The following is a 13,761-nucleotide window of genomic DNA, read 5'->3' on the forward strand; positions in this document are numbered from 1 at the left end:
GGCAATAAATAGATCCTATTCAGGTTGACAGTCTGTGCAGTGAGTTACTGCAGGAATTCCACAGGATGAAATGCCATATTTCCAAACTAGGTTGGATTGTGAAGGTGGAAGAGGTTGTAAGAAGACTTCAAGGTGGTATGGAACAAGCTGAATGAGTGGGTAAAAAACACAGTAGATGATGAGGTCATCCACTTTAATGGACATAACAGAAAAGCAGAGTATTTGTTAAAACTTCAAAGTTGGGGCAGTGTTGTTCAAAAGGACTTGGATTTGCTTGTACGCGAGTCACTGAAGACCAACATGCAGCCGGTAGTTAGGGCAAAAGGGTTAGGAAGTCTCATTTCAATTCAACAAGGTCTTGGTGAGACCACACCTGAAGAATTGCCTCCTTAATTAAGAAGTTGTATACAGTTATGTATGCCATCAGTTAATCAGGGCAGCCACTTATTGAGAGCAACTCTTAAGGAACTCTTAAAGTGCTGTAATAGTATTGATAGTGTTCTAATTTGTTTTGTATTTCACTTAAATATATATTTTGTCTCTTTTATATATTTTTAAATATTTACGTGACACTTTGGATAACTGGGGCAGCCACATAATTGATCCAAAATATACTGGTCATGAAGTGTCGCAATTAACTGGAATCCAGTGCATTTATTTTAAAGGGTGTGTTTCAATGGAGTTTCACTGATGTACTTCCAGAGGTGGTGGGTGCATCCGTTGATGAATAATTAAGCAGGCTGGGTCTGCCTCTCTTAAAATTTAAAAGAGTGAAGGCAGAGCTCATCTCATTGTAACCTGGAAAGTTATTGAAGTGTTTGACAGGCAAATTACAGGGAAAATATTTCCCTTCCACAGGAGTCCAGTATCAGAGGGCACAGTCTGAGATTAAATGCTAAATTCTCTATGGCAGTTAAGAATTTTCTTCATTCAAGGTGGTACATTGTTGGAATTCTCTACTCCTAATGCTTGTGAATGTTTAGTCATAATGTTCATTCAAAACATAGGCTGTTACATTTCTAGGTATAGGAAAATAGAGGTAGAAATAGTGTCAAGTAGATCAGCCATGATTTTAACGAATAAAAGGCCAGATTGGAAGAGCCTTATTGGCTACCTGTTCTGCTATATTAATACAGTGACATTTAAACAAGGAAATACTGAAGCAGTTGTTGATGTGATACCAATTTTGTTTGCCTTTGTCAGTGTAATCAGTTTTGAATTGCTATGAAATCTCATTAATGTTAATCTTTATTGAGTGAGATATAACTGTTGTTAAGTGCAGTCAGCCAAATCACCACAGAGCCAGTTAGAGGTCCTGTTAAAAAAAATACTCGATTCCTTCAAGGTAGTTTAAATTCCATGGACTCCGTGTGCACAATTTAGTTATTTTGCACTCAGTGGCCACTTTATTAAATACACCTGTACAGCTCATGAATGCAAATATTTAATCAGCCAATCATATGGCAGCAACTCAGTGCATAAAAGCATGTAGACGTGGTCAAGAGGTTCTGTTGTGGTTCAAACCAAATATCAAAATGGGGAAGAAATATGATCTAAGTGACTTTGACCATGGAAAAAAGGGGTGCCAAAAGGGGTGAGTATCTCAAAGTGCTGATCTGGGATTTTGATGTACAACAGTTTTGAGTTTAAAGAGGATGATGCAAGAAACAAAAAACATCCAGTTAGCAGTATTTTCATGGACTGAAAAGCCTTGCTAATGAGAGAGGTCAGAGGGGAATGGCCAGACTGTTTCAAGCTGACACGAAAGCGATCATAACTCAAATAACCACATGTTACAACAGTGGTGTGCAGAAGAGCATCTCTGAATGCACACCACGATTATACCCTGTTCATGTCAAACCTTGAAGTGGATGGGCTACAGCAGCAGAAAACCAAACCCTCATTGGCCTCTTTATTAGATACAGGGTGTACCTAATAAAATGGCCACTGAGTGTATTTTGGCCAATGCCATAATGCACCCCCAGTGTCGCCATTGCTTAATTTTGATTTCTTGCTTAAAAGGTTACAGATATTAGAACTTTTTTCTGATTTATTGTTAAAATTACTCATGCATCTTCATAGTGATAAATAGAAACAATTTAATTAGCTTTTCGATTCAAGATTATGACAAATTGGAAGAGTAGGCAGAACTGGAAATAAAACTGGGTAACATTAATAATAAAGCATACTAGCAGGAGAGTATTGAGATATTTCCTACCTTTGGTAAATGAGAAACGTAATCAGCTTGAATGCGCGATAAAAAGCAATAAGGGAAATCATTCATATGTTAGTCCTCTTAAAATATATAATAGTCTTATTAGAGATTGGACTAATCATATTGGCAATTGAAGATGAGTTCTCTGAATATTGTAAGGACAATTTGCTAGGATTAATTTGAGATTACCTGGTAAAGATTCCTCTGGGGAGAACTGTGCATAATGGAGTTCCACCTTCAATTTTACATTAAGAAACTCAGTATAAAATAAAGGCTTTGAAGTTAAATTCATTTGCACAGGTGTGAAGAGAAAGTTGCATTGGTGAATTGAAAATCTGAATTATAAATCAAAAACTGAGCCATGGTAAATAATTAAAGAAATACTTCATAATTTTTCAATGACATATAACATTGTGAAGCAAGGACCTTACAATAAAATATAATTTCTCTCATTGCAGACAATGTATATTGGGGTTGTTGTCTGACAGAGTAGGAAAGATTATTTCCAATGTGTTGTCTTTATATTGAATATACCTGATTCCTCAGTGTAAAGTTGCTCATTTCCATCAATTATCTTGCCCCTTCCTATCTCTAAATTTCGGTTCAACAGCATTCTAAGAACTGCTTGAACTCTTTAGAGTTTTCCATTCCTTTTGCGAGACCTGAGGCTTGTGTAATTTAGATACCAGACTGTGAAATTCCCCTTGAAGCAGTTCTGTGTCCTGGCAAAAAGTAAAATTCTTCTGTTGTCTCTCAAAATACTGTTTATAACTTAATTTTTGCTCACCAGATCAAATTGTTTAATGCCACTTTTACTACTTGGCATGTTAGGGAGTGTTAGAAATTCAAATAGTGTTTGGTAGTAGCTCTACTGTGCTGTTTAGAGAGAAGGTAGATTAACAGCGGTCTTAATAAAATGGAGCATTCTCTTAATTTTGCAGATCCATGCAATGAAAATTAGTAGTTTTTTCTTTGGAATCATTAGAGCAGCTACCAGCAAATGGTTTGCAAATATCAAATCAAAACTACAGATGTTAGAAATGTAATACAGAACCAGGAAATGCTACAAACACTCAAGCCAGACAGTATCTGTAGAAACAATTATTATTTCAGATCCAGGATCCTTTGTCAGAATGAGAAAAGAGAAAAAAAAAATTAGTAATGAGTAACAGAGAAAGTGGGAACGCATGGAGAGAGTTAGGGAATAACTCTCATAGAGTGAGGAAAGATGGGTAAATGTGGCAGATGAGATTGGATTAAATTTCTTTGTGTTTCATGTGCTGCAAATAGGCCATGCCCAGAGCCAGACTGTACAACTAAAGCAGAAGAATTGGCCAAAATGATAGTTAGAAATTGTCAATTTTGATACAGAAAGAAAGGAATAGAGCAATGCACAGTTCCTGAGGTCACTGAGGCAGCAAAGAATGCCTGTTGTATTGTGACTAGTGAAAAGCCACATGCAAATATTTATTAGACCATAAGATATAAGAGCAGAATTAGGCCATTCAGCCCATCGAGCCCACTTCACCATTTCATCATGGCTGATCCTGCATCCCATTCAACCCCATACACCTACCCTCTCACCATATCCCTTGATGCCCCAACCAATCATGAAACTATCAACTTCTACTTTGAATATACCCATGGACTTGGCCTCCACCGCAGTCTGTGGTAGAGCATTCCACAGACGCACCATTCTTTGACGAAAAAATTCCTCCTTACTTCCGTTGTAAAAGGTTGCCCCTGAATTTTGAGGCTGTGCCTCTAGTTCTGGATACCCCCACTAGAGGAAACATCCTCTCGTCATCCGTCTTATCTCGTCCTTTCAGCATTTAGTAGATTTCAATGAGACCCCTCCCACCACCCCACCTCCCGCATTCTTCTAAATTCCAGTGAGTTCAGGCCCTAAGCTGCCAAATGCTTATCATGTTAACTCTTCATTCCTGGACCTTTTATGGATTAAAAGAATTCTTAAAACAGTATTGATCAGACTGTTAATTAAAAGCATGTGATGTTTTGGTGATTCTAAATTTTCACTTTAATATTGTAGATTGTGTTGAAGCAATCTGCCAGTAGTTTAGTCAAGAGCAAGAAATGATATTTTTGCATAACTATTTTTTTGCATGTGGCCTCCCTGCTGCCAGGGTAGGTTGGTGTTACACTTTTGAATGAGCTGTGCTCCTGGTTGGATCTTTAACCCATCTAGCTGCCATCCTTAGACTCCAGTGATAAGTGTAGTCGTTAGTGTAAGCATAATGAATTTAAAATCAAAGTATTGAGTTGGGATGTTATGTTGAATTTATATAAGATGAGGCCTAATTTTGGAGTATGGTGTGCAGTTCTTGTCACTTACCTACTGGAAAGATATCAATAAGATAGAAAGAGTGCAGAAAAATTTTACAAGATGTTGCTGGGACTTGAGGCCCTGAGTTATGGGGAAAATGTTGAATTGGTTAGGACTTTTATTCTCTCAAGCACAGGAAAATGAGAGAAGATTTGATAGAGGTATACAGCATTGAGGGGTAGCCAGACTCTTAGCCAGAACAAAGATAGCATTATACGACGCTTGTGTCACCAGCATACTGCTGTACGGCAGCAAGACCTGGACCACATATGCTAAACAAGAGAGAAGCCTCAATAGTTTCCTTTTAAGGTGCCTTCATCACATCTTGGGTATCTCCAGGAGAGAAAGAGTACCTGATACTGAGATTCTCTTTAGTGCCAGCCTCCCTAGCATGTACACCCTGCTCAGGCAGCGTAGGCTGCGCTGGCTCGGCCACATTCGCCACATGCAGCATCCCAAAAGACATCTCTACTGTAAGCTAGCTTCAGGCAAGAGAATAGCTGGCTGCTCGTAACTTCACTATGGGGATGTCTGCAAGCAGGACATGAAGGCACTGCCCATCAACACTGAGTCCTGGGAGCAACTTGCAGCCAACCGAACCAGGAGGAGAGGGCACCTTCAAATAACACCTTAATTCAGGCGAAGAAAATTTCCTGAAAAGTGTCAGAATACAGACAGGCCCATACAAAGGAATGCTGCAGCTCCAGCAGAGCTGAGGCCACCTACAGATGCGGTCTTCGCAACAGAGACTGCCACTCTCGCATTGGTCTCATCAGCCACAGACCAACAACGTAGGCGGCTCGGGTGCAGCATCCATTGTTGATCTCGATCAGCAGAGGGCCACCATAGATTAAGTAAATGTGAGCAGGCTTTTTCCACCAAGGATAGGTGAGACTAGAGCGGAGCTCATAGGTTAAGTATTTAAGGGGAACTTCACTCAGAGGGTGGTGAGAATGTGGAACAAGGTGCCAACAGAAGTGGTGGATGCAGGTTTCATTTAAACATTTAAGAAAATTTTGGATAGGTACATGAATAAGAGAAGCATGGAGGGCCTATGGTCTGGGTACAGGTCTGTAAGACTAGACAGAATAATAGTTCAGCATAGACTAGATAGACTGAAGGACCTGTTTCTGTGCTGTAGCATTCTATGACTCTATGATTTTGATAGTACCCAGGAGATACATAATATCATTCATTATGCCCATTGATGTTTGAATTTTCCACACCTCCAGTTCCTATATTTTGACTGCTCTAACAGGAAATATGGCCACACTGAATCCCAATAAAACTGGTTGCAGGAGGTTACTCAGTTGCAAGCTGCAAAACATGTTCATGAAGTCTGAGTTCCATTGCCATGTTTAGGCACAAGTAAAAGAACCCAGCTAGGATTGTATTTGAAGCATGAAATCGAACATTCAGTTAGCAAAACATTTTGTTGCTGGACCAGCCCAACAGCTGGTAGGATATGCCCTAGTGATATAGATCCTAATGGTGCAAACCTCTCAATGTGCTCAAAAACAGAGACTATATAACATTATGTATATAATAAATAGATTTCACCACAATCTTGTGTGGCCTAGAGGCTACAGCCAGGATGCAGCATTCACCTCTTGATAGAATTCTCCCTTGTACAAAAGGCATGAAGAAAAATATGTGGATATTTGAACCATTTCATATCCAAAAGCAGATAACCTAAGCTGTGACCTTACAGTACAAGGCTGTTCCGTATGGAGTGAGCAAGCAATCCATGGCAGTGTGCTGATTACTGAAGTCTAACATTTGATGGTTGTTGAACATGATGAATCCTACATACAGGATCTATTGGGGGAAAACTCCATCTTTAGACTACCATAGAATGTTTTTGTTATATATTTAATATTAGTCTTCTTGTCATTTAACAGAGTTTGTATTATACATGTCAAAAATTTATTGATTCAAATGATGTTGGCTGCAATGTAGTTACATGATTGTAAATTATGTAGATTATCCATATATGCGCAAATGTATTTGATTAAAAATCAAAAGTTTATCAACATTAATCTTTTTGGAGTGTAAGGACATGTAGAGATAAAATGTTAAGTGTGTGCAAAGCAAATAAAGAAACACTCCTGTTGTGAAAAAGGCTATTGAACATATTTCAGCCTGGGGTCCTATGGCTTTCCTTTATCCAAACTAGCTCTGAAAGAGCTTTTACACGCTTTTCCTAGGCAATAAGCCATTGCAGGAAATGAGCCTGGAACTTGAAGGTATGTAACTGTACAGTAGTTGCCACTTGTGTCCAAACTAAAGAAATGCAGTCCCTTCGGAAAAATTTTATTTACGTTCACTGGTGTTTATGGGCATCAAAGCAAGATTCACCAAGGTTTTAATTTATGTGCTGAGGTTACTATTTTGAATGCACAGAGGGGAAAAGAGTGGGAATAAAGAGGGCCTTTTCTGGTTGCCTGCCGGTGTCTGGTAGTATTCCACAGGAATTGGTGTCGGAACCACTGTTGTTCAATGTTAAAAATCAGTGACTTGAATGATGGAAATGACAGCTTTGTGGCCCAGTTTGCAGATGATACAACAAAAGATGGAAGGACAGGTGGTGTTGAGGAAGCAGGGTGTCTGCAGAAGGGCTTGGACAGATTAGGGGTATGGGCAAAGAAGTGGCAGATGGTATATCGTGTAGGGAAGAGTGCTGTCATGCACTTTGGTAGAAAGATTAAAGGCATAGACTATTTTCTAAATGGGAAGAAATTTCAGCAATCAGGTGCAAAGCAACCTGGGATTCCCCACAGGTTAACTTGCAATTTGAGTTGGTGATAAGGAAGGCAAATACAATAAGCATTCATTTTAAGAGGACTAGGATATAAGAGCACTTTATAAGTCATTGTGCAGACTGCACTTGGAGTATTATGAGCAGTTTTGGGCCCCTTGACTAAGAAGGGATGTGCTGGCATTGGAGGGAGTTCAGAGGAGGTTCACAAAAATTATCCCAGGAATGAGATGGTTAATGTAAAATAATTTTTAATATTTACTAATTTTTACTATTTTTAATATTTAATATTTGTAATCCAGGGAGCGGGAAGCGCAGAATCAAATATCGCTGTGATGATTGTATGTTCTAGTTTCAATTGTTTGACGACAATAAAGTATAAACTATGTATGAATAGCATTTGATGACTGTGGGCATGTACTTGCTGGAGTTTAAAAGAATGAGACATTCTTTGAAACATATCAAATATTGAAAGGCCTAGACAGAGTAGGTGTGGAGAGCATTTTCCCTATAGTGGGGGAGGCTAAGATCAAAGGGAACATCCTCAGGATATGAGGACATCCCTTTAGAGCAGAGATGAAGAGGAGTTTCTTCAGCCAGAGAGTGGTGAATCTGTGGAATTCATTGCCACAGACAGCTATGGAGGCAGAGTCATTGGGTATATTTAAAGTGGAGTAAAGGCATCAAAGGTTACAGTGAGAAGGCAGGATAGTAGGCTTGTAAGGGAGAATAATTAATAGAATGGTGGAACAGACTTGATAGGCTGAATTGCCTAATTCTGCTCCTCTTGTCTTCCTGTCTTATGGAATGGTAGGAGGGATGATTATGCCCATATTGCAGAAAGAGAAGGGGAATTTGTTTTACATTTATATGAGAAACTTCAGTAACAATGTTAGCTTTTCTTCCAGAGTCAGCATGGCCCAAGATTGGAGTACCTCTCAAAGTTGTAAGGACTAAAGAAAACAAGCTGAGTAACAGATTCTTTCCTTATGATGAAATTGAAACCGAAGCTGTCCTGGCGATTGATGATGATATCATCATGTTGACATCAGATGAATTGCAGTTTGGTTACGAGGTAAGACTTTTCACTCTATCTACTACTTTGGTTCAGATATATTTAAAAAAATCAAAGAAATACCTTTTTTTGGCATGTCTTGGTATCACACAGAGAATTGTGGTTCCCACATCATGTAAAGTATTCGTACGCAAGTAATAAATGTAAGAGGGAGCTACTTTATGCACCAATTTATGACTCTAATCTTGTGGTATTATTTATTCCATTTACCAAAACAAAACCACTTTGAAATGGCTATGATTATAGTATTTGATCCATGCGCCTTTGTTGCTGAAAAGATTGGCCAACTTAGCCATTTCGTTCGCAAGTATGAGTGAGTTGTTACCTTTTACCAGATTTGTGGAATGTTTAAATATTATTGCAAAAAATATGTTTGTCACTTTTCCTACAGGTAAACACACATTCTGATCCCAATACACATAAAATGTCACATGTTATAAAATGAACATGGCACTGGAAGAATATATCTGCTAAGCTTCTGAGGAACGTGGATGAGCAGAAATAGTGCTGTATTGAGAAATGAGCAGAGCGGTTCCATTGTTGGCTTTGTGCTGAACAACCAGTAGGTGGGAGGTGGGGAATTCGGCCACAGAGTGCTATGAAGACCAAGGGTGTATATAAGCCAGAGATTGATAGGTTCTTGATTGATAAGGGAGTTGAGGGTTACAGGAAGAATGTTGGATCATAGGGCTAAAAAATTAATCAGTCATAACTGAATGGCTCTGTTTCAGAACAGTACAGACTTGATGGGCTAAATGGCCTAATTCTGCTCCTAATTCTTAAGAGACTTCCTTTAATTAATGCCAAGGCGATTTCCAGCTGAGGATGTTATTCAAGGGAATAAAAGAGAGAGTTAAGTACAAGAGTATATAGAATTGTAGAGTTTAGAGAGCAAAGCTCAAGCTGGAACTAAATTGAAAATTGCCCTTTACTTGAATCACAATGTAATCTGAAGCTTCACCAATCACTGGAAATTAAATCAGCTTTAGATGGACAAAATTCAGTATCTAAAATAGTTGCAGACTTCCTCATTCTAAATGAATGATGATTTCACTAACCTAATGAGCAATTATCCTACAAGCCCACTACAGATCAACTTAATTGCACAAAACCCAACATGTGGTTAAAGAATGGGATTTTCAGCATTGAGGGGAATGTGTTAATTTTTAAATGATGGAGAATTAGTTGATATATGAAATTAAGTAAATTAGCTCATTTTATAAGTATTTAAAGTAATTTACCTTGTAAGAAATAAGTGAATTAGATTCTTAAGAAATTCCTCCGTTCCACATAATAGTCTTAGTTTGGATAAAAAGCAAGGACCAATTAGAGGGGTAGGAAGAGAATGAATGAGTAGAATGGCGGAAGGGGGGAGATAGGAAATGAAAATGAACTTTACAGTAAAGAGACAATAGAAAGGAAATATTCTTAGGGAAGAATGATGGTGGAGGAAGTATTTTGAAAATGACAACAAAGTGGACATCTTGTTATGGTTTCACCATTCTGAAAATAGTGCATGGTCGGTGAATTGTGGTATAGGGAACATTTGAAAATGCATGTTTTTATTAGGTTTGAGAAATTACGTTCTTGTTCCTTCCATGTACAGGTTTAAAAGCTGCATTTAAGTATTGCAGTTCTATGCTGACATCCCTTTATAGAGTAAATTTATGTTTCTGAAGGATCATTCAATAAGATAGCATTCAGCTGAGATGCCATACTCGTTATTTTATTATGAGCTTTTTTATGTTGTCATGTCACCCTGAGAATCAGGGAACATAGTCTAAGTTTAACATACATGTTTTAGTGATTTACTAAGAAGCTGAGTTTCGAATCTGATTGAGTCGGGAGGAGTGCCTTGTTGTACCAATAATAGCTCTGTAGGTCTGTTACTTTTCAAAGGAGGAAAGAAAATTAATTCAATCCAACATGTAAGCAGTTATAAATGCCAAGATTTTAAACAGAATTCCTTAATGAAAAGTAGCAGAAAAGCATTTAGAATTACATCATTTTAAATACAGAATCCTGGCACAACTTGTAAAATGGTTTTCATTTCAAAATTGGAGGTAATTTAGGAGCTAGCTAAATTGTTTCTGTATGTTGTATTTTGTGTATGATTGACTAACGGTTAAAGTGTTAGATAATACTGGAGCCCTAGGTAAAATGAGCGCTACTAGATTAATCTAAAAAGCCAAAGAAAATAAAATCTTAAAAATTAAAAAGAATGATTACTCCTGCCTGAAACATTGCACTTCCTTTCCCTTTGAGGTGCAGACCTTCCCGCAGTTCAGTTTCAGTGTTTACTGTTTCATTTTAATTTGCACAAAATAGCACACGAGTGAAAAGCTGCCAGTTTTGCTTCTTTAATAAAACTATTCATTAAGTTTGTTAGAAGAAATATAAAATGAAGAATATATCAAAACCTGCTGGTTACATTTCTTGCAGGATATCCTAATTTTCCCTCTAGCAAAATAAGCTGAATAGTGTTAATGTGCTTGACTGGCAATAAATGCATTTTGCATCATATTTTCTTTTTTTATGCTGTTTTGTTTTGGCAAGGTAATAAAGGCCTCCTTTGTACCTATTTAACCAACCCTTTCTGTACCTAGGCTCACAAAAAATATTGCAGCACTCCAAATATTTCCTGAAGGGCTTAATGTAACAGATGCAGGGAAGGAAAAACAGATTGTTACCTGTTTGACAGGGTACGAAACGCATAATTTAAAGGGTTATTGTGCTGCTACATTATTCACTTGACATGAACGTTGACTGGAATTTAATGTTACATTTTTACAGCTGGATTTTACTTGTATCTAAATCAAGTAACACAAAATAAAAATGGTTGTTAGTACAGAATCTGTAGGAGTTGTCACGTATGTATACACTATTGAGGGTCCCATGTACATGTTTGTTCACATTTATCATCAAGCATTGTTTGTATAAATGCTGCAACTATATATTTACACTGTCATCACTTGTTACATGGAAAGTAAAGAATGAAGAAATGGAATTGAGTTCCTCAGCATTGTTTTCCATAACCAAATGATGATCTAACATTCACATAAATACTTTACAACTTACCAATAAGAGGTTATTACAATAAAAATTTCAAAGGAAACTAAAATAAGTACTTAAATTTGCAAGTTTAAGCAGAAATGGCATGTGTTAATCTAAACTTTGTCTCATTCAATTAACTGATTGCCGCTGATAACATTTTCTTTTCGTGAAGTGATGTGCAGTATAGCTGGCATGGAATATATGTGGATAACTATGTGGATATTTATTCGTACTCTTCTCCTGTGCCTCGCTAATGATTCCTTTCATCACTTGGAACTTGTCATGAGTAGAATCACTTTGTTATGTGTATAGATAAATACCATCAGGGAGGATTGATTCTTCATTAAATACATTAGCCCTGTGTCTTTGGCAATTTATAAATTGCTGTGCCCTTTTATGCATACTAAAGGTAATTTGAGAATGCTGGTATTTCTCATGAATTGAGGTTAATCTCAGTTATAGCCTCTGTGAGGCCCTTCATTGTTTGAGGTCGACCATGGATGTTGTGTCCCAGCTGGCTACATGATGCATAAGCCAGCACTGTACAATATGGAAAGCAAGCTTTTGCTCACGTAACAGGTGTCCCCTCTCCATGCAGCTGAGAAATCCAAAGGAACGGCAGAGACCGATACAGTTTTGCACTGGAGTTGAGTCAAGGTTGAACTCAATGTAAGACTTGAGCTCCGAATTATTCCTCAGGGTTTACTCCCGAAGCCATTCCCATGAGTGGGTATAGCCGCAAGAGAGTGGAGGTTTGAGATGAGAGTTTTCTTTCTCCTGGATGAGCTGCCAACCACAGCTGATGAGCCCTATGTGTCTGAAGCAACTGGTTTTAAGGTGCCAGTAACCCACCTTTGCCCATTTCTTCTATCGATAGAAATAGTTGTGCTGGGCTCAGTAGCTAAGTCTTACGTGAAGGCCAAGAGGTGTACTTAGCTGTCAGAAGCTATTTGAGACACACACCATTGGAAGCATTTAGTATGCAGAGGGAGCTTATCCCCACTATCTCCCCCAACTATAGCAAACTTGGCCTCTATAAAACACCTACAGCATAGTGCATAATTTTGGATATTGCTTGAAAGTCGTTTCTATAATAGCAGTGACAGGTTGAAACATCATCTGTCTTAAGAAGGAATATAGAATGTAATCTTAATACTAGAATAGATATTGTGTTTAAAAATCTGGACATGTGTACTCTGCAGAGCGAGTGTCTTGAGTAGCCAGTAAAATTCTAGGTAGAGGAAAAAAAAAATCATGATCTGGTACTTATGGCACGAATGGTACCTGTCATTTCTCAGCTGAACAGTTGTCCATTGAATTAAATATGGTGCAATCATCAGCAGGCATCTCCACTTCTAATCTTACAGTGGTTCGAAGATAAATAGTGAAATGGTAAAAATGACTAAGGTCAAGGCATTGATCAAAACTAGCACAGAAAACTTAAATAGTTAAAACAAAAGTTCAGACCACTCTTTGTAGGTTAATTAAGTCATAAGTAAGAGAGGGAATCCATCAATTTTTCTTTCACCTACAGGAATGTTAAGATATTGATCAAAGATGTTATTCAGGTACATTTGCAGAGTGTTTCTGAACTATAGTTGGCATTATAATTGCACAACTTGAGCTAAAAAGAGAGTGAGGTAGTGTGCATATTTCTGTGATGATGCAGCCATAACGCAGTAGCAAATTGCTACTAAGTCTCTGAATTTCAAAAACAGTACTTTATTTGACGGTATTCCCAGCACTTTCATTAGTGTATGGTGTTGGAGCTCTTGTCATTCAAATGGCAAAACCTGTAGTTAACGTTTTTCCTGATGCTCCAATTTGAGGAGAGTTATTTTCTAACATGCAGCAGTATAATCTTCAATATATATATTTAAAAACCTGCATATAAATTTGAGGTTTTTATGAATATATCTGAAAACAAGCTAGAGCTTGTTAATCCATCTTTTAGTAAGCTGAGACATTTTCCATTGGTACATATCAAGGAATGAAATTGGATGTTATTAAGCAATATCATGTAAATGTGTTTCAAGACTCATCAATATGGTTAATTAACTATTTTCTGAAATGATTCAGCAAATTCAGAGTACATTAAGGGATTGATAATAAATGCCAGTCTTGCTCAGGATTAAATAAATCTTAATTGGACCAAAACGTAGATAATGGGACTAAAGCACAGGTGAGGTGTTAAAGTCTCTCCTGATTCTCCATCCCACTTTTAGCCACCTATGAGTCTTCGGGGAAGATTATGGAGTACTTGTCACATATATGGATACATGCAGCCTGAACAATGCACAAGAAACCTGATAGCT

The 13,761-nt window shown here is 37.7% G+C and overlaps 1 protein-coding gene across 2 annotated transcripts in view; it reads left to right on the forward strand.

Moving 5' to 3' along the window:
• The window catches only part of ext2 (exostosin glycosyltransferase 2), a 165,667-nt gene that overhangs the window by 121,989 nt on the left and 29,917 nt on the right, over positions 1-13,761 (forward strand). For both annotated transcript variants that reach the window (XM_063061769.1, XM_063061770.1), the window contains one exon: positions 8,226-8,392. In XM_063061769.1, the coding sequence (XP_062917839.1) occupies positions 8,226-8,392 (167 nt within the window). The remainder of the gene's footprint in view (positions 1-8,225; positions 8,393-13,761) is intronic.

The sequence above is a fragment of the Mobula hypostoma genome, chromosome 11 (assembly GCF_963921235.1).
Source record: "Mobula hypostoma chromosome 11, sMobHyp1.1, whole genome shotgun sequence".
Taxonomy (NCBI): Eukaryota; Metazoa; Chordata; class Chondrichthyes; order Myliobatiformes; family Myliobatidae; genus Mobula; species Mobula hypostoma.